Genomic DNA, 23158 nt, shown 5'->3' with positions numbered 1-23158 from the left:
TAAGGTCCTTAATTAAATTTAGAGATTTATCATTGTGATAGTGATCATAATATTGAGAGATAAATCTTTTATAATTTAATCTAAATTATTCTTGGTTATAGAATTATTAAAAAGGACATTAATAATCTGAAAAGATCAATATATATATATATATATATATATAATGGTCTTCATTCGATAAAGATTAATAAATCTCATTTATTAAATTATATATATAGATAGTGCATATAGAGATATGACTATTGAACTGACTCACTCTGAGAATTCCTAATGGTTATAATTACCGCATATTTGTCAATAGGATATTCTCAAGATGAATATCGTAATAGAGTTTTCTTTGACCTGCGACTATCATAGTAATTAACAATGTATTTATTATACTTTGATTCCAGACACCTAATACCCTAGGGTGCTAGTTGAATGGATATTGGGTATGATTTAAATACTTGTAGAATTAATGATTAGTCAATAAGGAATCTGTCAACTCTCGGTAAAGAGTTTGAGCTCTATGATTATCATGACTGAGATGAATAAAACTTTGGCCAAGGGGATTGAATGAATGAAGAAATGAGTTTCTTAGGTCATTCACAGTTCATTATAATAATGGCAACAAGTTAGAGTTTGACAATTAAACCATACTCTAAAGGTTAACCAAGAGATGGAAAGATGGAAGGAATTATACTTTGTTCTTCTGAGGTTCTTAGTAAAAATAGATTATTTCAAACTATCGGGTCGTTGAGGAGTGTTGCTAAACGCCAACCTTGATTAGTAAAATTAGTATGACTAATTTACTACCCACTTAGTATTGAACCTATGGGGTCATACACTAACGAGTGTTCTAATCTTTGCTGTAGAATTATTTAATTATTATTTTAATTTGATCAAATAAATAATTATATTAATTCAAATGGAATATTATTATATTTTTTGCTAGCACCAAGAATATAATAATAGTATGATAATTGAGAATAATAAATGAGATTTGAGAATAATTAGTTATTCTATTTCTAAATTTGAATTCTAAATTTGGATGAGATCCTAACTGATTTTGTTTAAAATTAAGTTATGATGTGATTCATATATTTGAAGGATTTAGATTTAGAATCAGTAACAAATCTCATACTATATATATATATATATATATATATATATATATATATATATATGTATGTCAAGAGTAGAGGAATTACAGAAGAGAATAAATATATGTGAGCCTAATTCTTGGAGAAAAATTTTATGGTGTGCAAAAGTTGCGAAAAGTTTCTCAATTTAGATCAGATGTCCATTGGTCAAGGAGTTGACAGCAAATGTTAGTATCGGTGTGGATACGCATAGAGTCTTCGTACAATCGAAAAATAAAGTTTTTACTAAAGCATCTAAAGGTATTTAGATCTGATCTATATATTATTGGAATAAAGTTTAAACACAAAATAGATCTTTAGGATTACTTTTTTTTCTTCCGCTGTGTGTTATGAACACATGGTAATCCTTCATTTTCCACATGCTCATGCATTCTTTTCGATAGATACATAATATACATTAATATTATTAAACTTCACATTGGGGTATTACTCATTCCCTTTTTATTTTATTTTCTTTTTCTATTTTTTTTCAGTAACATAATATATACAAAAAGATTAATGCATATGGTTCAACATTCAATGCATGAGTATGTACCTGATTTCTAAAATTTCAACAAAAATACAAAATACCTTTTTTTTCTTTCTACCAATATTTTTCAAATTTTTTCACACTTAGATAATTCACACTTTCACTAGCCTAAGCTAATCAAAGATCCAAATTAAGGACATTTATTATTTTTTACTTAGGGATAATGATGTGCTAAAATTAAGAATAAAAAGGATTAGAATATGCTCAAAACTGACTAACAATGGTGGATAAAAGGGTAAGACTATTTGGGTAAGTGAGCTAATTGAAATGAAAATCTCAATCATATAAATGCATTTCATACATAGAATAATGGACATAAAGAATCAAACAAATCAAATATTACAATCATAGAAAGAGAATAACATACAAGAATAAAAATAATGGTTAATATTATGTAGCCACACATTAAGGCTTAAACTCACAAGGTTGTGTGTTCTATCTCCAAAACTATGTTCCACAATGTTTTCAAGCAAGTTCAATAATGAAAAAGATTAACTCAAATCAATCGGGATGCCAATACCCTATATAAAAAGAAATTGTCTTAGAAACTTTATTAATTTCACTAAACTTATTCTTTATATATATGTAATGTGATTGGATGAAAATATCAGGATTCCTAAATTTGTTTCCTATTCTCAATCAATCCAAAACATCATGTATATAGAAAATTAAGCTAGGTTCAATTATTCACATTATATAATCAAAACTAATCAACTACAACTGAACTATATATATACACACCAAAATCAAGAAAATGCAAAGTAGGGAGTACGACTGGAGGGAGGTGGAGGAAGGTGATAGAGGGTGCAGTGGCGGTAGAGATGCATTGTTTTTAGATGGTGGTGGCTGTGGGAGGTGGGAAATGGAGATGAGGAAGGTGATGGAGAGTGAAGGGTGGTGAGTGGCAATGAAGGTCAGTGTTTTATCTGTTAATGTCATTGACTATTTTGTCCTCCTTATACACTTAACTGTCACATGTTTGGGTTTGCGTGCTAACTCAGTATTTTTCGTTGGTGAGTCATGTCGGAAAATAGATAAGGGACTATTATGTCTGACGGAGAAAAATGTTGGGATTAATTTGTGTATTAATTTTTTGGGGATTAAAATGTCCATTTTTAAAATATTTAGAGATTGATTTGGATAATTACTCTAAAATCATTAGATGTTAAATATATTTCACCGAACCAATTTTTTTATGTTATTGAAATTAAAAAGGTGGGTTGATAATTTATTTTAAATTCGAATTTAAATTTGAATAAAAAAATAAAATACTATTTTAAATTTTATTTTATTAATCAAAATTAATTTTAAAATAAAAATTATTTTATACGTATATTATTGGATAATTCAATCAGTTTTTTTCTTAATAACAATTATTGTTAGATAAAATAGTATAAAAAAATTGAAAAAATAATATTTTTAATTTAAAGAATAATAATTTATTTTTTAATAGAATAAATTATATATTAAATAACAAAAAATTTTATAATTTTTTTCATAAACTAATACTCAATTATAATATTTTAATAATATTATTAAATAATATTAATCAATCTAATAATTTTTATAATAATATAAATTTATAAATTTAAAAACTTAAAAATTATGTTATAAAATATAAAATTTTAATAAGTAATAACATTACCCTATTGTTTTGACCTCACAAATCAATATAATTAGAATTGTTAATGTAAAAGAGATTTACATAATAAATACTACTTGGGTTAGGTAATTTTGATATATTGACGTGTCAAATGGTGATTGGTTAGTGCCACGAATCCAGACGAGGCAAATGAACGAACAAATTGGTCTTCCAAATCAGAAAGTTACACATCCCAATTCTTCGTTTCCCTTGATCGGCAATCCCTATCACTTCACTTCACCTTGTTAACATTTATATTTCCGTTGAATAAATTCTGAAACAAAACAGAAAACAACATTTCTTCCTTTTTACCAACATGGCGGAAAACCCTCCCGAAACGGCGCCATCCACCTCCTCACAACCACCACCACCTCCTTCCTCTACTTCTCAAAAATCGCCTCCTGATTCCGCCAAACAGCCCCAGGTTTCGCTATAATCCACTTCAATTATAGTTTCTTTTTCTCTTCTGTGTCTTAATTCCTTGGATTTTGTTATGATTGGGACTCGAAATAGGGTTTTCTTCCTCATTTTTTTAACCGTTTTGGCTGTTTGATTTCTTAGTTGATAAATTAGGAGCATTATTGCTGAGATCAAATCGGCATCTTGCAACATCTCTGGCATTGTTCTGTTTAGAGAATCAAGCTCAGTGAAGATAAATTCAAGTGAAATTGAAAATGTGGGCGTGATATTTCTTCAATATTGTGTACTTTGAAACCTAATTTCAGCTAAAAATTTGTTTTTGAAGTCCATATTTTGAGGCTACATATTATTGAAACGCAGCCTGGAACAGTTGTTTTTTTTTTTTTTTGCCATAAATGGGTGTATTTTGATCATTTGACTGTAGAAGTAGATCTGAATTTTTGTGTAATTCTGGTTGTTTCAGGTGCCAGGTTTTCCCAGTTTTCCGGCATATCCTCCTGGATACTACTATCCAATGTTTCCTGCTATGTACCCTGCAGTGGTTCCAGGGTTAACGCCACCGCAGAATGACGAACTGGCACAGGGGAACCGTGGAGCAGGCATATATGCAGTTCCTGTTCATCCGTTTAATCAGTTTAATGGACATGTTACTGGACTTCCATACAACAATCTGATCCCACTGACTTACCGCACGCCCATGTAAGTGGCTAAATTTTTTCGTCCTGATGATATTCTGGTACTACGTCTTTAGGGTATTTAAGTATGTATTTGTTTTTGCTACTATTCTTCTTTTTAAGTATATTTTGTAGTGTATGGATTTTCTGTAAATAACTTATCAATGTAGGAAATAAATGAGCAATAGCATATATCTGTACTTTTTTATATTATGTTTCTTGTAGAGTCTTTATGTGAAGTAAAATATAGGACAGACATGCACTATATCAGTGCTCACTAAAGCTTTCTGTGCACAAGATGAATAGTTTTCTCAAATTTCCAAACTATATAAAGGATTGTTACAATGCCCGTTATGTGTTTAGTTTGATCTAAGATCCATGTGTGGGTCCCAATTTCATGAGGTTTTGTCATTAGGCAATGAATTTGAAGTTTGAATAGTGAGAAGTGATATGGTTAGAAGATGATGGTTCAGTGACCCAGAGAGATGGATCAGTAAGATAAGGATGAGCTTGATGACAACAAGTGTGTTTTCTTTATGAAGCCTGGTTAAGTATTTGAAATTTGAAACGAAGTCGGTAGAAATATTGATTCATAGCCCTAACAGTTAAATCAGATTTACGAAGCTTTCTCACCTTATCTGAAAACTGTCAAATGTTAAAATAAATAAAAAATAAATAAATACTAATGCTAGACTTGCTATTATGATGAACATTATCGATCATGCTGGTATTGAGCATTTCTTATGTGGGATGGAACTGAGTGAGAAGTTATGAATATAGAGATTGTGGTTCTGAACATGATTCGACCCGATTGAAATTTTCCTTACAGCCTTGTTGAGCTTGGGCTAAATCTTGGATTTTCTAATTCTTATAACCTCCTGCATCAAATCCAGTTGTCTAGTCTGCTTTCAAAGTTCTCAGTACATTAAGTGATAAACATGATCTTAAGGGGAAAACTGAAACGAAATGATGACATTTTATACAAGGATTGTTTGATTTGTGAAGATTCTATTTTGTTTCATTTTTTTATGTGGACAAATATATTAATTGTTTCTTTAACTGAATGAGCACTATCAGCAGCAGGGCAAGTTCTGATGCTGCTGCTGCAAGCGAAAATCAGGGGCAAGCAGCACAGCAGCAGCATCCTCAACAGCAGCAGCATCCTGCACCTCAAAGACAAGTTGTTGTTAGGAGATTTCAAATTGCATTTCAAATTGATTTGCTGCTTATGTTAAAACTTGCTGCTGTGATCTTTTTGTTCAACCAAGATGGTTCCAGACAGAGGCTTATTGTCCTTGTGTTTTTTGCTGCTATTGTATATTTGTAAGTATTGGTCCTTCTAGTTTTCGGTTTTAAGATTCTTTTTAGCTTTCAAATTCTGTCAAATGTGCTCATTAGGATCTAGGTCACAAACCCAGGAAATGCTTCTGATATAAATTTATTTTCTTTTATTTATTTACTTATTTATTCAATTTTGTATATACACCACACCTGATATGTTCCGTAGATGTGTTTCTATGTCAATATAAGAGCCATTGGATACGGTTGGATTTAGTATTGCTTCGGTTGTCAATGGAAGCTGGATTATTTACCTACTTATATTTGTATGTGTTATAGTTACCAAACTGGAGCTTTGACACCAATTGTAAGATGGCTTTCACAAGGTATGCAGAGAGCCGCAGCTCCTCCTCAACCACCAAGACCTGCTGCACCCAGGGCTGAAAATGTTCCAGCTGCAAGGCAGGGGGCTGACAATGCAGCCCCAGCAGGTATGATTTGCATTCGTTTTATTCATGTGATTGCATGCACTTGTTTTGAGCAACATTGGTGAATGAACTGAAGCAATTTATGATCTCGTTATAGTAGTTTAAAAGGTATGTGTTTCTTGAAAGGCAACCTAACCTAGGGTCATTAGGCTTAGTTACTGTTGTTGTATGTTCACTGTTGAGGTTCATTTTCACCTTTAGATTTGTGGATGGGGGCAACTGGCCCTCATTTTCCCAATGTGTTACCTGGTTTTGTATGAAGAGGGTCAATTTAATTCACTTTGTATCACGTATTGAACCTAGTTTGCATTTGCTTATTGTTAATTTCTGTAGAGGGTCAGCCTGAAGCTGAGGTTGGGAATCAGCCCGTCAATGATGGCAACCGGGCAGCTGAGAACGAAAACGAGGCAGAACCTGGCAGAGTCAATGGTGGCAACCAATGGTGGGGCATTGTAAAGGAGATCCAGATGATTGTCTTTGGATTTATCACCTCCCTACTCCCGGGGTTCCACAACCATATGGATTGAATCTATAGTTTGTACCAAACAAAGCCTTATCGGGTTGAGGCATGAGAGCGTACCCGAGATGTGGGGAAGGATCTTATGAAATAAAATGTATAGCATCAGAAGTTCCTAGTGCCATGATTTTACACATACATAGTTAGGTGCAGCTATAATCCAGCGAAAAATAGTATGTTGCAATTATAGGGTGTCATTTTTGTATCATTAGTTGGATTGTAGATACAACAGCTTTTTTCTTTTCTAGCTTTGCACCATCTCAAAGTGGTCAATGACTTTTCGATTTTCCCCTCTAAGTTTTCTTTGTTATTTTCTTATTAGTTCTTGTCTTCTTGAGCATCCAGAACCCGTGTCAAGTCTTTTTTTCCCAACTAATGCTGCAAGCAAGGTACATTTTTAAAATTTGATAGAATTACAATTTTAGAATATTTAAATACTTTATTTTAATTTCCGTCATTGTGAAATTGATTTTCATTTGACAAAGTGTACCAAATATTGCAAAGCATGTTAAAAAAATTAAGAGATTAAATTTTATCGCAATTTTTATAAAATTAGAAAAAATATCTTTTTATCTTTTAAATTTGGTAGTTTTATATTTAGTGATTTTCTTTTCAATTGTATTTTTATTGAATGGCAACATATTTCCAAAGCAATTTGTAAGAGTTTTGAGATTGAATTTTTTCTTTCTTTTTTTTTCATGTATCTTCTAAATAATTTTTATTGTTTTAACAAAAAGTTGAATCAAATGCTTGTTTGTTACTTATAAAAATGGTATATTTTATTATTTTGTCAAATTAAAATTATATTTAAAGTCAAAATGTTATTTCTTATTTCTTAGTCATTTTATTAAAAATTGAATCTTTTAAGGATTAGAATGGTAGTTCACTCAAATATTAGATAATAGAATTGCACACAAAAGTTAAATTGGTCTTCTAATTTCGATTGGTTCGAATTAATTACTTTCAAATTAACTAACGCGAGTTACTATTAGTCATTAGCACTGGATCCTCATCAATTAGTTAACTTCTGGAGAATCAATTTAATAATTTAATTTAACTGAAACTTGAAACCATTTTGATTAGCACGTAAAATTTGGAAAACTAACTCGACTTTTTACTCACTATTCTATTGTATAAAATATAACAAATAAACTTTCAGCGATGCTACATGAATAAGTAATTAAGTTTAACTGAGTTGATCCAATAACTTAAAGGATTAGGAATCGAAAAATTTTAGTTGAAAATGGAGAAAAAGAAAGAGAGACATAAAAAAAAAGAAAAATTTTGTTAAATTTTATTAAAAAAATAAGAGAAAAAGATAAATAGGTCCTGACCTTTTGTCCCACGGACATTTTTGTCCTTGAGCATTTGAAAATACTTTTAAATTCCCGACCTTCACAAGTCTTAGACGGAGAGACCCTCCGTCCAATTGTCTTCGTCAAACCTAACAGAAAAGTCTGATGTGACTCCTGTTCTAATGACGTGGCATGACGAATTGACACGTGGACTGCTGATTGAAAGGGCACTTTAAAAAATTGGACAAATAAGTTCATATACCTAAAAACTACGTCGTCCAGAACAGTAATGAATTTTTTTCTTCTCTAGAGCAGTAACTTTCTCCTCCAAAACAGCCATTCTATGATCAAATTCCTCTTCCTCTTCAACAACTTCAACGTCTTTCTCAACCAGAGGTCTTTTATTAAAGATGCAACCATTGCTTCCAATTCTAGCAAGATTCTCATCGACCCAAACAAAAAACTTGCAATGCGATTGCTTTCTCTGTCAAAATTTTTAAAATTATGTACTATATAAAATCATTTTAGAACAAAATTCCTAAATTTTTTATCTTACCTTATAGAATGGACAACCTAGGAAGACTTGTTTGGGTTGCTAATCGTCCTCGACATATACATTATTGCATAAACTCCACAGAAGCATCTCGGGGCGACATCGTCCTTCAGATCTCCGTCATGCACAGCACAAGGATCTGAGCTTGAAGCAGAATTTTCTTTCTCTTACTCCCCTGCGGCTTCTTCTTGACGTTGATGATGCTCCATTAGCAGCCATGGTTGATGCAAGTAGAGCTCCTCACCACTAGCCTCCAGAAAGAAACACAATCAATTTAAAGATTAGGGGCAAAGCAAAACGACGTAGTTTTTAGGTACGGAGACTTATTTGTCCAATTTTTAAAAGTACCCTTCCAGTCAGTAGTTTACGTGTCAATCCGTCATGCCACATCATCAGAACAGAACCACGTTAGACTTTTTCGTTGGGTCTGACGGAGGCAATTGGACGGAGAAACTCATCTGTCCAAAATTTATGAAAGTCGGGGATTTAAAAGTATTTTCAAATGTTCAAAGACAAAAATGTCTGTGAGGCAAAAGGTTAAGAACCTATTTATCCTTTTCTCAAAAAATAATTTATTCCCCTAACATTTCTCTTAAACAGTTAGCTGAAAATTCCTTAATGGTGGTCGAATAATTCTAAAGGGCAATTAAAAAATGTCCACGTCTCATTTAATACTTTTTGCTTGTTTATGCCTTTATATATAACCTTCATTTTCAACAGTTGATATATAATTCAGAAGGGAAAGCAATGTGTTACTAAAAAAGTTAGATGACCCATCAACAAATCTGTCCAATTTTATTTTCTTATATATATACAACTAATATTAAAATGTGTGTTACGGAATGCATTCTGTTGTGGCTATCTTATTTGTGTGTTGTGCCATTGCCAAAGCTCTGTTTGTGGCCATTGCTCATTCATTTCTTCAAGACAAATGGTGTGATGCAACTAAATCACTTACATATTATATTAACCAGTCTTATTGATTCACTTCTATACCAACAAAATATTCGCTTAAGGAATAGATATAATATTTTTTCCTTTTTCGGATACACTGAATAGGTGTAAATTTGGACGCACATATGAAAATTTTATAATTAATAAATAGGAATGGATGACCCATCAACAAATCCGTCCCATTATGGATGAGTATTGTCATTCCGTAGATTGGAGGTTGTCCTTTTCTACCTAATTCAATAATTTGTGTGGTGTTCTCGTTTGTCAGTTTGTGCCAATCCCACTACTACCATAAGCTTCAATTGGACCACAAAGGATCCACTACCAGTGGTCACTTGTAAATTGTATTCTAATTGAACCAATTTAGAAGTTCCAAGTCCTTTGCCACGGTATTATTTCTTTTACCATATATCTCACTCATAAGATAATTTAAAGAAATTCATATTTTAGATAAACATAATTACTTGTCAAATCATCTCCAGAACCTGCAAGAGAGTAGTAAACAAAAATACACTTCAATCGCAGTGCCAATTAGGCTATGTTTGGAAACTCTTCTAAAGTATAAATGCAAGAAATATTAAAAGACCTACAAAATCATTTGATAAAGTAAATAAATACAGCTAGACAAAATGCCTCTATCTCAGCATTATCTTTATGTCTGGACAGATTTCTAGTTTCTTACGTCTCTACTGACTCAGCATTTCTATATTTTTTATGTCCTAAAAGAGGTACTAATGGAGACCTTAAAAAATTATCCCATGATTACACGTATAAAAAAGCATTGAACCACAAACATTAAAATTATAAACTTGTCTTGGTCAACTTGGACTGCAACTGATCACATCTTAACAGGAAATGGAAAAAATAGAGCAAATTATCAATCATCAAAAGTGTAGATGAGAATACAACAATAATGATAATTTATTATGTGACCGGATAAATGTATTTACATATTCATCTCTTGGAACATCTGCAAAACTTTGGTGGATACTACAAGTGAACACTAACATAAGAAGCTCATCTTATTGGAACTAAAGAATTGTAATTACAGAAACTATATGTACATATAACAATTGCAAGGTTCACCTCACATCTCAGACAGAATATTGCTAATCTTCCGAAGCTCCTTGAGAGCTGCCATGGCAGTAACCTGCCCTTTGCCAACAAGAATATTTTTAGATAAGTTCTCCACTGAGACTCCCTGGTTCCTGTCTTGTTGGAAAACAGATTCAATTACCTGCATCATTAAAAGCAGTAGATAAGACAAACAAGTTGAAAGTCGAAACCAGGCGAAAGAGATCAATCCTGAGGTCTATACAGCATTTTATGTAATCACAAAATTATCTTCAGTCTAACTTGTGATCAGTTTGAGCGTGACAGATAGAAGCAACTTTACCTGGATATGGTCAAGCATAGACTGTCCAATATTCTTCAAAGTGCCCATCACATTCTGGTCTACAGAATCTCCTTTGCTACTAACAGAAGTGAAATGCTCACTGGTGGTAGAAGAGACAGGTGGTTGCGAATTACTTTGGTTACTACAGCTGCTGGTGGATTTTGTAGGTTCAGAAGCAGCTCCTACTTTCCCCGATATACCCTCAACAGTATTCCGTCCAAACTTCCAAAACCACTGAAATTTATTCTGCTTTTTCTCCTTGGGATGTGTAGCAGAATTTCCTGGATCATTATTATTGCACCCTGACATCTGAGGTATGTTCTCAGATTTATCAACATCAACATCAGTGGACTCTGATGTTTCAGGTATGCTCTCAGGATGATCAGAGACTGGAAGAGGTGGATCACTGAGACTGGTATCTGCAGTTTCATCGCATTCGTCAAGATATAAATTAGAGGCAACACTACTTCCCTGCGAGGTAATTTCATGATCATTGGCCTCATTAGGCGGGCTAGTTGAGTCAGAATATACAGAGGAGCTTTCCTCTATCCCTGTATTTCCACTTGGACATCTATCATCAGATGAGTAACTGTTGTCGCCTTTAGAGTTATCATTTTGCTGCACACCTTCAGCTGCTTCAGAAAGATTTTCCTGCTTGCATAGGATTTCATGGCAATCCATTTGTTCTGCTTCTTCCTCAGGTCCAAGTGCCTTATGAAGCGCTTCCAATATGTTTCGCCTAACCACCTTAGATTCCTTTTTGCCATTCTTAATCCTTGAAGGTGGTGGATCAGATCCCGCTCTTCTCAGTGTGTTTTTTACCTTTTCTGTCCAGCCCTTTTTCCGAGTCGGAATCTGTTGTTCGATACCATCTTGCTTAAGTTCTTCAGCCTCATGTGCAACCCTCCATTTTTCTTCCCAGTAGCTGTCAGTTAACAAATTTACAGGAGTTTTTGGAGACACAGTTTCAGAAGGAAGGGTCTGAGATCGCGTCATAACTGATTTACTTTGGAGATGATATCCTATAATCAAAGGTGATGGAGAAGAAATATCAACACTTAGTGCACGAGCTTGCAATGATTTGGCCTTCTCCAGCAGCTTTTTAATATTAATGTTTTCAGGAAAGTTTAATAATCTCTGAAGACAGGTGGTAGGATTTTCAGTAGCAAGCAGTGAAGATCTTAAATGAAGTAGCATTGCAACAGCCATAGCTGCAATAAATGCTCCACGAGGAGAATGCAAAATCCTCAAACCCCAGTCTATGTTGTCATCAACACTTTTTTCAACTTTACTATTATCCGATGCAAAGATCTCATCCCAGATTATCAATAGATTGTCAAGTGAAAACTCACGTCCGAATAGAACTCGCAACCATCGGAGAGAAAAGTATTGGGGTTCAACACCAAGATCCAAAAGATGGCTATACAGAGATGAATCCACAAGACACAGCAAATGATACAATGCAGTAGAAGCTTCAATAACAGGAGGCAGGCCAGTTTGCGACCCTGCTACAGGGAAGGAAGAGAAGAAATCGGCCATCGCAACTGAACCACGGACACCACTCATTAAAGCATCAAACATGCAATAAGCATCATGTTCCATGAATTTCTCAGATAAAACAATGCCCAGTTCACCTTCAGCTCCATAAGCATCACTCAGCAATACAATGGTCTGTAATGCAGGATCAAGCTCATCAAGACTTTTGACTTTTGCATTTCCATGAGAGCCAATTTCATCCTCCAGCAAGTCTTGAGATTTTCTAAAATCAAAGCTGTAAGAAAGATCATTCTCCTGATATAGAAGGCCATCAAATTTGTCGGTGAAGATATCTTCATAAAGCTTTCGAACTTCTGAAAGACGCTCCACATCAACTTGGAGAACATAAAGCAGAGGAGCAAGTAACTCGTGCATTCCTATAAATTAAGTGAATTGAAAAATTTACCAACAAGCGAACTAGTTTTATAACATATATACTATAAACCAAAGCAAACCTAATCTGAAAGCCTGGAAGCATAACTGAGGACATATTTTAATAAGTATTAGGTATCTCAATGTGCTAATCACTTAGTTTTCAGTCCCCGCTTTTTCTGTATTTTTTTATGTTTCTTAGAAGATTTAGACATATCTTTACCTTGTCTATAACCACATTCTGGGTGCCTGAGACACCAAAGTAATAAAATGCGTCTTAAAATGCCTTGACATCCTGGTGTCTGGAAATAATTCCCATGTTCTGGATATAAACGTGATAAATCCTGATCAACCATTCTCTCTAGCTCCGCATTGCGGAAAAAGCGACTCCATGTACTATCTGCATTTAAAATCCATGTGTCATTTACAAGAGATGAAATTCAACTGTTCTTAGCTTAAAGTGATAGAGAAGGCTAACTATTAGAAATCTACTGGACAGAATTACAATATAAGGCAATGTACGCAACAACATACTTATTTAACGTCAGCATCTTTAAAACTGACAATAATTATTAGCATAATTCTGAAATGAAATTCCACAGAATAAGTAGGGAGCATGGCTTTACAACCACAAAGCAAACTGAATTTTTCATTTATAAAATGACTTCAAAAACACACAATAGGTATATAACCTAGCAACCACTAATAGGATACTCACATGATGAGGATAGTGTACATTAGCATTGTGAATTGAGATAATATAACTGCTGAATCAGGGATCTGAAATCTAAATACATATTTTTACTTGGAAAAACAAAAAATTACCTGGATTTTGTGAAAGTGGATTATCCATGGTAAGATCGGGTGAGTTACTTCCATCCTTCGGGATATGCGGTTCAACCAGAAGACGCCTTCTCAGATTCGCATACCTGACAATACAAAAAGTCAGTTGATAGTTACTATTGATTATGCATTCAATACAATTAGGTGAATGAATATGCAGCCCTTCTAGTTTACACCATTATGACATATACAAACAACAACCCTTCCAAACAAAACATAAACAAAATACTCAAATACCCAAAGCCAAATGCAGAAACAGCTTAATCTTCTTGTATTTCCCACCTATTGAACAATCAATACAGTCTCGATTCATATATCAGCAGCACTTTTGCAACTTAAATAATAAAAAGGTCCTATGTTTTTGTATGACTTGATGTCCATTTAAAATCGAGGACCACCAATTCTATATACATAAAATCGATAGAGTATATTGTTATGTGCACCATCAATAAGGTAAATTGCTATATCATGTATCAACAAGCATTGAATATAAAGTAAAAACAAAGATTCCAAATTTAAGGAAACGAACACCGACACTGAAATCAAAAGAAGTACAAGAACATGATTATTCAGCTGATTTACCTCCTTCTACAGTTAGCGGTGACCCTACGAAGATCATCAATGGAAGTTGAAGACTCTGAAGGCAAAACCCCAAGATCAACACGCCACTGCAACCCTCTCAGATCACCGAATCGCCTATTTTGAGTCACCGATCTCCCGGAAACATCGTCGAAGCCTTCAAGCTCCGGCGGCGCGGACACCGACACCGACGGAGGTGGCGGCGGCGGCATCAGCGGGTTCATCAGAGCCGGCGGCATGATAATCCACCAATTCCTCCCGAAAATAATAAAAAATTAAAGAATAAGAAGAAAAACCCTAATTTGCTTTCAGAAGCTCAAACAGATTGAACTTGAAGCGTATGAAGAAGGAAATGGGTTGTTTTATGAGGGAACAACAATAGGAGTGGGTGAATTTTGTGCTAAGATTAAGAAGCTTAGTAATTTACAGAGGTTGATGATTGTTCTCATTCTGAATTGTGTTGCTTTTTGAGAGAGAGAGAGAGAGAGAATAACAAGTTTGTTTGTTAGTTTGTTTTGTTGAGAGGAGAAAAAGAAGGAAGCAGGGAAGCAAAGAAGGGAAGTGGGGTGTTGAGTTTATGCGAATAATGTGTTGTGTCTGTGCCGCTTTTTGTTGTGTTTTGTGTGTGATTGACTTGTTACAACTTACAAGCCTAAGCTAAGCTTTCTTCTATTGGCTTCTTTACCATTAGCAATATTTTTTTAGGAGCACTCACAATAAATTTTGTGGTTTGTAATTATTAATGAATTATTATTAATATTTTTAATAATATAAAATTTTATTTAATAATATAAAATTATTTATTATTTTATTAATTAAATATTAGTTAAATTTTAATAAAAATACTGAGTCTGGACTTTTATATATATATAAATATAAAGTTTGTTTAGCAATAAATGAGTTTACAATACTACATCAGTTTTTGAGGATTTTTATTTATTTATATATTTATCATTCAGTCATTCGTAGAGATACAAAATGAACATATAGTCACATAAATAATAAATTATTCATGTTTATGATTAAATTTTATAAATGATATGATCAAATTACATTTATATCTATAATAATATAAATTAAAAAAAAGTAAAAATGTAATATGACTATTTTTTGTGTTCATGAAAAAATTAATTATTTGTTGCAAAAACTCTTGATTATTTTATTATAAAAATTTAATTATTCTGTTGTAAAACTTTATTTTATTGATTAATTAAATTGATAAAAAATGTATAATAAATATAATATATTCAAGTATGTCGTGGTTGATTTCTAATATTCATGTTATTTTTGGAAAACAATAGTTACTAAATAACGTTGTTGATTTGATTCGTTTAATTTATATGACATTGTTATTTATTTAAGTATTGCTTCTTCTTTTCTTTTCTGTATTGCTTTTAATAATTTGTCTTAATAAATTTGATATGATATATTGTTGACTATGAAAAATTTTAATGTATTACATCTTGTTGAATATCACTATCTAATTTAAAATTATGTTTTTCCTATATATGATTGTTTATTAAAAATAATAGATTTTTTTATTAAGAAAGTGCGAAATTCTTAGCAAAAATAGTTTACTAAATAATATTTATTTATTATTGTTATTATTGAAACGATCTTACAAATTTTAGAGAAAACAAGAGAGAGTGTGAGAACAGAGTCTTTTTAGTGATGAAGAAAAGAAATAAATTAGTGAATTAGAAAAATTGAATGTGAATATTGAACTGATGATATATTCTCTAAAGGAGAGGTATATATTTATAGGTAGTCAACTTAAGAAGTTTGTCCAAGATTCAAGCCTAATCACCCTTTATATCCCCTCCCCCTCAAACTCAAGAGTGGTTTTGGAACCAGTTTGAATTTGTGTTTGAGTCTGTCAAATGATATTGTACTTAATGGTTTAGTTAAAATTAGCGCAACTGGTCACTTTTTGGTGTAGGAATTACACTCACCAACTTTTTGTTCAGCTCGTCTTGAACAACTTGAATGTCTACCCAAAAGTATTTGGTTTTTTCAAACAACACCGGATTGATAGTCAACATAATTGTATTTATATTAAGGATTTTAAATTTAAATCAATATAATCTAATTCAATAGGATCAAATCTGATTTAAATTGTTATTTTATTTTTTTAGTATATTTAAATTAAATTATCTTATCTAATCCGATAAATTATCTTATCTGATTGATCCACTTTTAGGCTGATATGTTAGAGACTTATTTAAACAGTCTTTCACTATAAGAAAAACATTGAATATCGTTGGATTTACCGTCGAATTTAGCATTGCACATTAGCGTCGGCTTAATCGGTGGATTTATTGACGGTTTTGGTATTGAATTCGTCAGGTCAAATCATTATCGGCGGATTTACACTTTCAACGGTAATTTCGCCGATAATAATTGGAAGAAAAACGGAAGAAATATGCTCGAAATGTAGCATGCGATTTACCGATGGATTTTTCCGCCAGTAAGCCCAATTAGTGAAATGCTTCGTTTTGGTGACCCACACTACGTTACTGTCGGATTTATCTGCTAGTAAATTCGACGATAACAAGCCTTAAAATTCGAAGTGTAAAGCTCTCCCCCTTCCATTTCGAAACCCCCCTCTCTTTAACCTCTCTTCTCCCACTCTCTCTAACCCTCTCTTCTCCTTGCCACTTTGTTAGCCCCGCCACCGCTACTGCCTCCTCTCCTCCTCACCGAAACCAGCCCCTTCCTCATATTTTCCTCCGTTAGCTGCGACTCCTTTTCTCCCTCTCTGTTCATATCTCGCCGTCCAGCACCACTGCGGCGCTCCACCAACAGCGATTGTCGCTGTCACTGCACATCTCTCTCTCTCTCCTGAGTTCTTCTTCTTTTGTTCGAAGCTTAGATTCTATGATCACTCTTTTTTTTGTTTAAGTTAATTAAGGATTTAGTTACATGTTAATTTATAGTTAGTAAGTAGAATTGGCTATTATATGTTAATTGCATATATTAGAAGAATGGAATATTAATGAGTGTGGAGAATTTATGTTTAGTATTGAAAAAATATGGCAAACAACTCTTAGTTATGGGTTTAGGCCATAAAGATAAATTTCCTCGTTAAAGCCTAAATAATTAATAATTAACATTTTTTATGTGACTATATTAAATATTATTTCATCTATTAAGTTTAATTTACTTGCTTATGATATTTGAAGATATAAAATTAATATTACAGAAATTATATTAATTATATATTGTACTTAAATTATCATATGTTGTCTGTGCTAGTATTTGTGTCTTATAATTTTTGCAATGTAATAACTTTTATGAATTAATGAGAACATAAAGAATTAGTTCTAATTGAGTATTCATTATGTTAATCTATATGAATGCATAAAAAATATGAAATTATTATAAATAAATATGAAGTAATATATTATGAAGTTATTATTGCAAAATAAATCTCATGATGATTAGATGAACATGTATAATAATTATTTGTTGAAATTTTTTAGCACAACTCAAACAAAAATGTTGCCTTTTCAATTTAATGTCTCCATTAAACAATCTTATTAGACAACATAACTTATGAAGTAAGAATAAAAATTCGTCAAACCGAAAAATTTCTACTTCCAACTTAAATCTATTCCTCATTATAAGTTTTGTTCTAGGAATAAGTCTAGTATATCTACCTCTAAGATTGTGTTTACCAAAAGGTAGTTTGAAAAAATTAAACATTATAGATTTAGATTTCCTAAACTTACATATGTATATAAATCAATTAAGAGTTTCTTTTATAAATATTTATTATATATGATGCCCTTATAAATGTATACAATAGAATAAACAAGTTAATATATTCTATTGAAAATATTGTGAATTTAATTGAATTTTGACTGATGTTGTAGATTGAGATTAGTTGGATTTATGAAAACCGTAAACGTGGATATATGTCTAATTTTAGGGGAGGTTATGTCAATTTTTTTTTGAAATAATATAAATGTTGAAGGATTTGTGTTGTATATATGCTGATTAGTGTTAATTAGTATTCTCTTTGTAGACATGACGACAGGTAGCAGAGGTGTCATGAGGGGGTCTCGTGGTCGTGGTAGAGGGCGAGTTTTCACTGTTGAAGGATTTGTGTTGTATATATGCTGATTAGTGTTAATTAGTATTCTCTTTGCAGACATGACGACAGGTAGCAGAGGTGTCATGAGGGGGTCTCGTGGTCGTGGTAGAGGGCGAGTTTCCACCGGTATTCCAGGGACTTCTCAGCCATCGCCCTCTACCCCGACTACCCCGTCAACCCCTGTGACATCATAGACGGGTCCACCGGACTAGCAGTACATCATGATCCCAAACGCCAACTACATGGCTCCTTCTGCTATGCTCCCCTCTGCCTAGCTCTAGTGACAGAGCCCACGGTAGGTGATTCCTCTAATGCGTCCTAGCTAGATGCCCCTCCATCACTGCGCATCATAAAAATGAGGATTTAGCCTGATGGCATGCATGTATAAGTACATATTATTTTAACGTCTTTTATCCGCAATCTATTTTGAATTTGTTTAGTTTTATATATTTTTATGTGTTTTCTAGTCTTAAGTTTTTCATTGATAGGTTTGCACCAAACAACAATGCATGTACACAGGAGATCTCCAATGTGATTAAGTCCATGTACGACAACCCATAACCGAGCTACACGAAGAACCCTGCTGAGATAAGAGAGTGATGATTTCAAAAGTGGGTGGTAAGACCCAATGTTGTTCAATTAACTGTATTTTAACTGCATTTTATTTGGACTAACTAATGTTGTTGAATTACTTTGTGCAAGAGAAATTATATGGGATAAGGAACATGATATCTTGATCAGGAAGATCTACGATCACCAGATAGCTAGGCGACTTCAGCAGATGATGCAGGACGTTTGTCAAGGGCGCGACCACCTCACAATTCGGCTCTGTCCAAATATTAAGAAGGAACTGGACGTCCATTTTAGTCTAATGAGGGGTTCAAGCGTCGCCGTCTGACGAACAGAACTAACAGGACTTTTCGAGGTCGTCGAAGTATACCGGTAGGTTGGCGACTTTTATGAAGACGAAGAGCAAGCTGGTATGTAGTTTGCTAATCTTTGTTAATTATTACTTGAATTAATTGTTACTTGATTCATTTTATTAGTTGGTTTCAATATGTGTAGTCTAAGTCGTTGGAGCGTGAGAGGACATTGGCATAAACCTTCAAGTATACCCACACATTAAAGGTCAATAAGGAGAGATTTGCTGATAAGCGGTCTGCGACTCATTATGTGAGTTTTAATTAATTATAAGTTTGAAAATATATTCGGTTTAAAGTCAATTAATTGTCATTCTAATCAAAACGTGTGTTTCACATGAGGACTACACGCAGAGATTGGAGGCCGCGACCTAGCAATCTCAACCTAGTAGGGATGACCTGGCTCTGGTGCCTCAGTCGTAGATCCTGATAGAGTTTGGTGCGAGACCACCTCTGAACCCTACAAGAATCGTGTCTAAAGGTTGGGGTCGTTCTTCCCCAACAGCCTCTGTACTTCCACATTGGTGGCTTCATCTGTCTCTGCCTCTACCACTAGCCCCGTCGTTCCTGAAAAAATTGTCGATTTGAGGGAAAAGGTGCAGAAGCTCACACAGGAGCTTCACCAACAAGCTCAGTAGTCTGAACAGAGGTACAATGAGCTTCTTGCATGCGTGGAAGACACCGTTACCATCAGGTCAGAGCTGACGGAGAAGCTGAAGCGGCTAGAGTAATCCGACGATAATTGAATGCCACAAAACATAATATGGTGCCAAAGTTATCGTCGAAAAATTTCGTTGCAAAATCCGACACAAACTTCGCCAGTAATTAGCATTGAACGAAATAATCCGTCGGTAAAAATTTTTCAGTGCTGTTTATACCGTCAAATTCAATCCGTTAAACTAGTTATCGGCGAATTTATTTGATAAATCTGCCGATAAATCCAACGGTACTCGGCGTTTTTTTTTTGTAGTGTTTGTGACTCATTCTGATAAACTTTTGATGAATAATGATTTTTAGTTGCTTAATGCATGTTTTTTATTGTGTGATCAAGTGAAGTGAGTGATTACTTTTCTTGTTGCTTGAAAAAAATTGAAGGATCTAACCTAAGATAATTCTGCGTGTTAGTTCTTTCGGTTTTCACCCTTTGATCTAGATTGTCAAAGATAAGTTCTTTAAAAGTCTAGTAAATAATTTTTTTCAGTAACTTAGGTTGCCAAAAACAAATCTTTTAGAGGTCATAGTAGAAAAATCTTTTTTCTCTCAATTCTATGTTTACTATTAATTTTTCCATCTTTTTCATTTTGCTGTGTCTTTTCTTCATTTTTTATTGTGTCTAAACATGTAAAGAAACAAAGCAAGCACTATCCTATATCCGAGTGGATAATTTGTTAGAGATCAACACAAATCTCAGATCAAATAACATGATTAGAATTACTCTTGGCTCCATATCTAACCATCCAATTCGTAGCTCTATTTGCTTTCCGGGACACTCACTCAACGTGAACAAGCCAAGGACAAGACAAAAGCTCATGAATCTTGTGAACCAAATTTGTTACTTCAGATGAATACGCACTTGTAAGATCATGAATAATGGGCAGAATGTCAAGACAATTTGTTTCACATAAAATATCTCTCATCACAATTCCAAGATAAAATCAACCCCTCTAAAGAACAAATAATGTATATCTGATGATAGATCATCAACCCCTCTAAAGAACAAATAATGTATATCTGATGATAGATCATCAACCCCTCTAAAGAACAAATAATGTATATCTGATGATAGATCATAGACCAAAAAAAAAATACTTTCAGAGCAGCCCAAAATTAAACCTCCTTTAAAATCTCTAATAATATACCCGAATCCCACTAAATTTAAATTCGGATACAATGTTCTTATCAAACAGATTCTTTCCTCTTTTAATACAACTATTAAAAACTGAATTAGCTATATTTCCTTTGTAACATTGAACGAAAAACTTTTAAAACTAAGTTTTTTTATTAGTATTCAACCAAAATTTTTAACCAATATTCAATTTGTTAAACAGAATTATTTTTAAAATTTTTGTTGACTGATCAGTTAAAAAGAAAATTGTAATTCTTTATTTGGAAACATAATTTAAAATTGTATCGATAATTAAAATTGGAAAAAAAATTAATAGAAGATGATATATTTTGTGTCTTATTTTGGTCAATGGTGGTGGCTACTTTTATTTTTGAAGACTAATTAAATTGGTCTCTTTCTTTTGTATTTGCAATTTTTTTTTATTACACAGCTGGTTCTTGAAAGGGACAAATAATGTGATTTTTTCTTTTTTGTTATTTTCTAAATGCATGTATATGGCTATGAGATTCAGAATGATTGATTATTGTCCTTTGTTAATATATATATATATATATATATATATATATATATATATATATATAATTTTTGGTCACAATAATTCATGCTCCGCTGCAAATCTGTAATAACGAATTTTATTTTTATATGTATAAAAAAGAGATTTTCATATCATAGAATAGTGTTTATATCTTGTCCACTCATATGACTTGGGGTTTCGTCAAACAAGAAATGTTAATACTTTTTCGATGGAAGGATAAATTAATTAGAAATTGATGAATTCAATATTAGACTAATATTACCTAAGATTTCTTTACTAAAAGGAAGAGAAAACACTCGGGCAAACAAAGTGAAAGGAGCGTTTTAATACTGTGCCAGAGAGGCATATTCTTTAATTTAATTTTATCCCCACTTTTTTTATTCATGCACTTTATTTCCACGTTGGATTTACAAGGAAGTTTCATGGGGGACATCATAAAACGAAAAACTCGAAATAAAAGGAAAAAAATGGGTTTAAACTTTAAAGGTCAAAGTTGGCATATAACATACAATTTTTTATTATTACAATGTAAGTTGATTTAGCTCTCGAAAGCATTTACAAAAATCGATGTTACTTATTAGAGATAAAAATATAAAATACATCAATAATCTATCTCTACGGACATGCATAAATCAATTTTTGAAAAATTATGATTATTTATAGTGGGGAGCTTGCTTATATTTATATATATACACAAGTGGGATTTCGTGGTTTCTTTTATTATTATTTAGGCCTTAGCTCTTGGCTGATTTTTCCAAAGGTGGAACAATATTGTGGATAATATCTTATGATGATAATTTGGTATTTTTTTAATATAGATGTTAACAAATTTGAAGGTTAAATTTAAAAAATAATAAAATTATTAGAGAAATTTGACCCTCAAATTTTATGAAAGTTGAAAATTTTAAAAATTTAAAGGAACATAAATCTAACGGTGGAACACAAATTTAAATATCAGATTTGCATATTTTAAAAAAATAAAAATAAAAAATTATAAATCTAAGAATCAAATTTATGTATTTTAAATTTTAACCATCTAATTTATTGATATCTGACTCACATTATAGTAAAATATACCAAATCTTAATGACATTAAAAAATATCATTATTTCTCTAATATTAAAACTAAAAAGTGTTAGCTCTTCACTAATTGTGCAATTTCTTTATGTAAGAAAATAGTTTTTATTAGTGTAACCGTCGCTTTGTAATTGCCATATAATAAGAAACTGTTAAAAACAAATTTATTATTTTTAATTTCTGACCCTTTTGCTTAGTATTTTGTAGATCCAGATTTGAATGATCTTGGTTTTATTCACGTGACGTGGCAGTTACGTGTCTACCTCTTCAATCTTCATAATCATCCCATAGTATAATTTGCTTTTTGCAAGTTTCTTAATTAGAAAAAGTAAGCAACATTTTGATCCACATAAAAAATTTATATAAATAATTAATTATATATTATAACGTTTTTATAATTAATTTTTTATTTATTATTTAAAAATATTTAAATATATAAATATGACTAAATAATTATATAAAAAAT

The 23158-nt window shown here is 32.5% G+C and overlaps 2 protein-coding genes across 4 annotated transcripts; one reads left to right on the top strand and one right to left on the bottom strand.

Moving 5' to 3' along the window:
- The first annotated feature begins 3439 nt into the window (after positions 1-3439).
- Positions 3440-7093, top strand: LOC112796617 (uncharacterized). 2 transcript variants are annotated; one of them, XM_025839161.2, is made up of 5 exons: positions 3440-3737; positions 4197-4432; positions 5485-5730; positions 6025-6176; positions 6507-7093. In XM_025839161.2, the coding sequence occupies exons 1-5, from the start codon at positions 3630-3632 to the stop codon at positions 6698-6700; spliced, it is 936 nt and encodes a 311-aa protein (XP_025694946.1). In that variant the 5' UTR covers positions 3440-3629; the 3' UTR covers positions 6701-7093. The 2 variants fall into 2 exon arrangements, with proteins under 2 accessions (XP_025694946.1, XP_025694947.1); XM_025839162.2 differs by having other exon boundaries at positions 3442-3737; positions 5488-5730.
- A 2311-nt stretch (positions 7094-9404) lies between these two features.
- LOC112796616 (uncharacterized) lies at positions 9405-14877 on the bottom strand. 2 transcript variants are annotated; one of them, XM_072235495.1, is made up of 6 exons: positions 14222-14877; positions 13622-13725; positions 13020-13196; positions 10889-12801; positions 10579-10729; positions 9405-9977 (listed from the first exon to the last, which is right to left on the bottom strand). In XM_072235495.1, exons 1-5 carry the CDS (start codon positions 14455-14457, stop codon positions 10580-10582), a joined length of 2580 nt encoding a protein of 859 aa, XP_072091596.1. In that variant the 5' UTR covers positions 14458-14877; the 3' UTR covers positions 9405-9977; position 10579. The 2 variants fall into 2 exon arrangements, with proteins under 2 accessions (XP_072091596.1, XP_025694945.1); XM_025839160.2 differs by lacking the exon at positions 9405-9977 and having other exon boundaries at positions 10396-10729.
- Between the last annotated feature and the right edge of the window lie 8281 nt (positions 14878-23158).

Source organism: Arachis hypogaea, chromosome 4, assembly GCF_003086295.3.
Source record: "Arachis hypogaea cultivar Tifrunner chromosome 4, arahy.Tifrunner.gnm2.J5K5, whole genome shotgun sequence".
NCBI classification, from domain to species: Eukaryota; Viridiplantae; Streptophyta; class Magnoliopsida; order Fabales; family Fabaceae; genus Arachis; species Arachis hypogaea.
The sequence above is the reverse complement of the archived record's forward strand: the minus strand, read 5'-3'. Positions and strand labels throughout refer to the sequence as shown.

Excerpts from the sequence above, each read along its gene's own strand:
- LOC112796617 (XM_025839161.2), top strand. The coding sequence starts at position 3,630 with ATGGCGGAAAACCCTCCCGAAACGGCGCCATCCACCTCCTCACAACCA. Across the intron at positions 5,731-6,024 it reads TTTGCTGCTATTGTATATTT|TTACCAAACTGGAGCTTTGA; the intron begins GTAAGTATTGGT and ends TATGTGTTATAG. Across the intron at positions 6,177-6,506 it reads TGACAATGCAGCCCCAGCAG|AGGGTCAGCCTGAAGCTGAG; the intron begins GTATGATTTGCA and ends TAATTTCTGTAG.
- LOC112796616 (XM_072235495.1), bottom strand. The coding sequence starts at position 14,457 with ATGCCGCCGGCTCTGATGAACCCGCTGATGCCGCCGCCGCCACCTCCG. Across the intron at positions 13,197-13,621 it reads TCCACTTTCACAAAATCCAG|ATAGTACATGGAGTCGCTTT; the intron begins GTAATTTTTTGT and ends TTTTAAATGCAG. Across the intron at positions 10,730-10,888 it reads CTATGCTTGACCATATCCAG|GTAATTGAATCTGTTTTCCA; the intron begins GTAAAGTTGCTT and ends TTAATGATGCAG.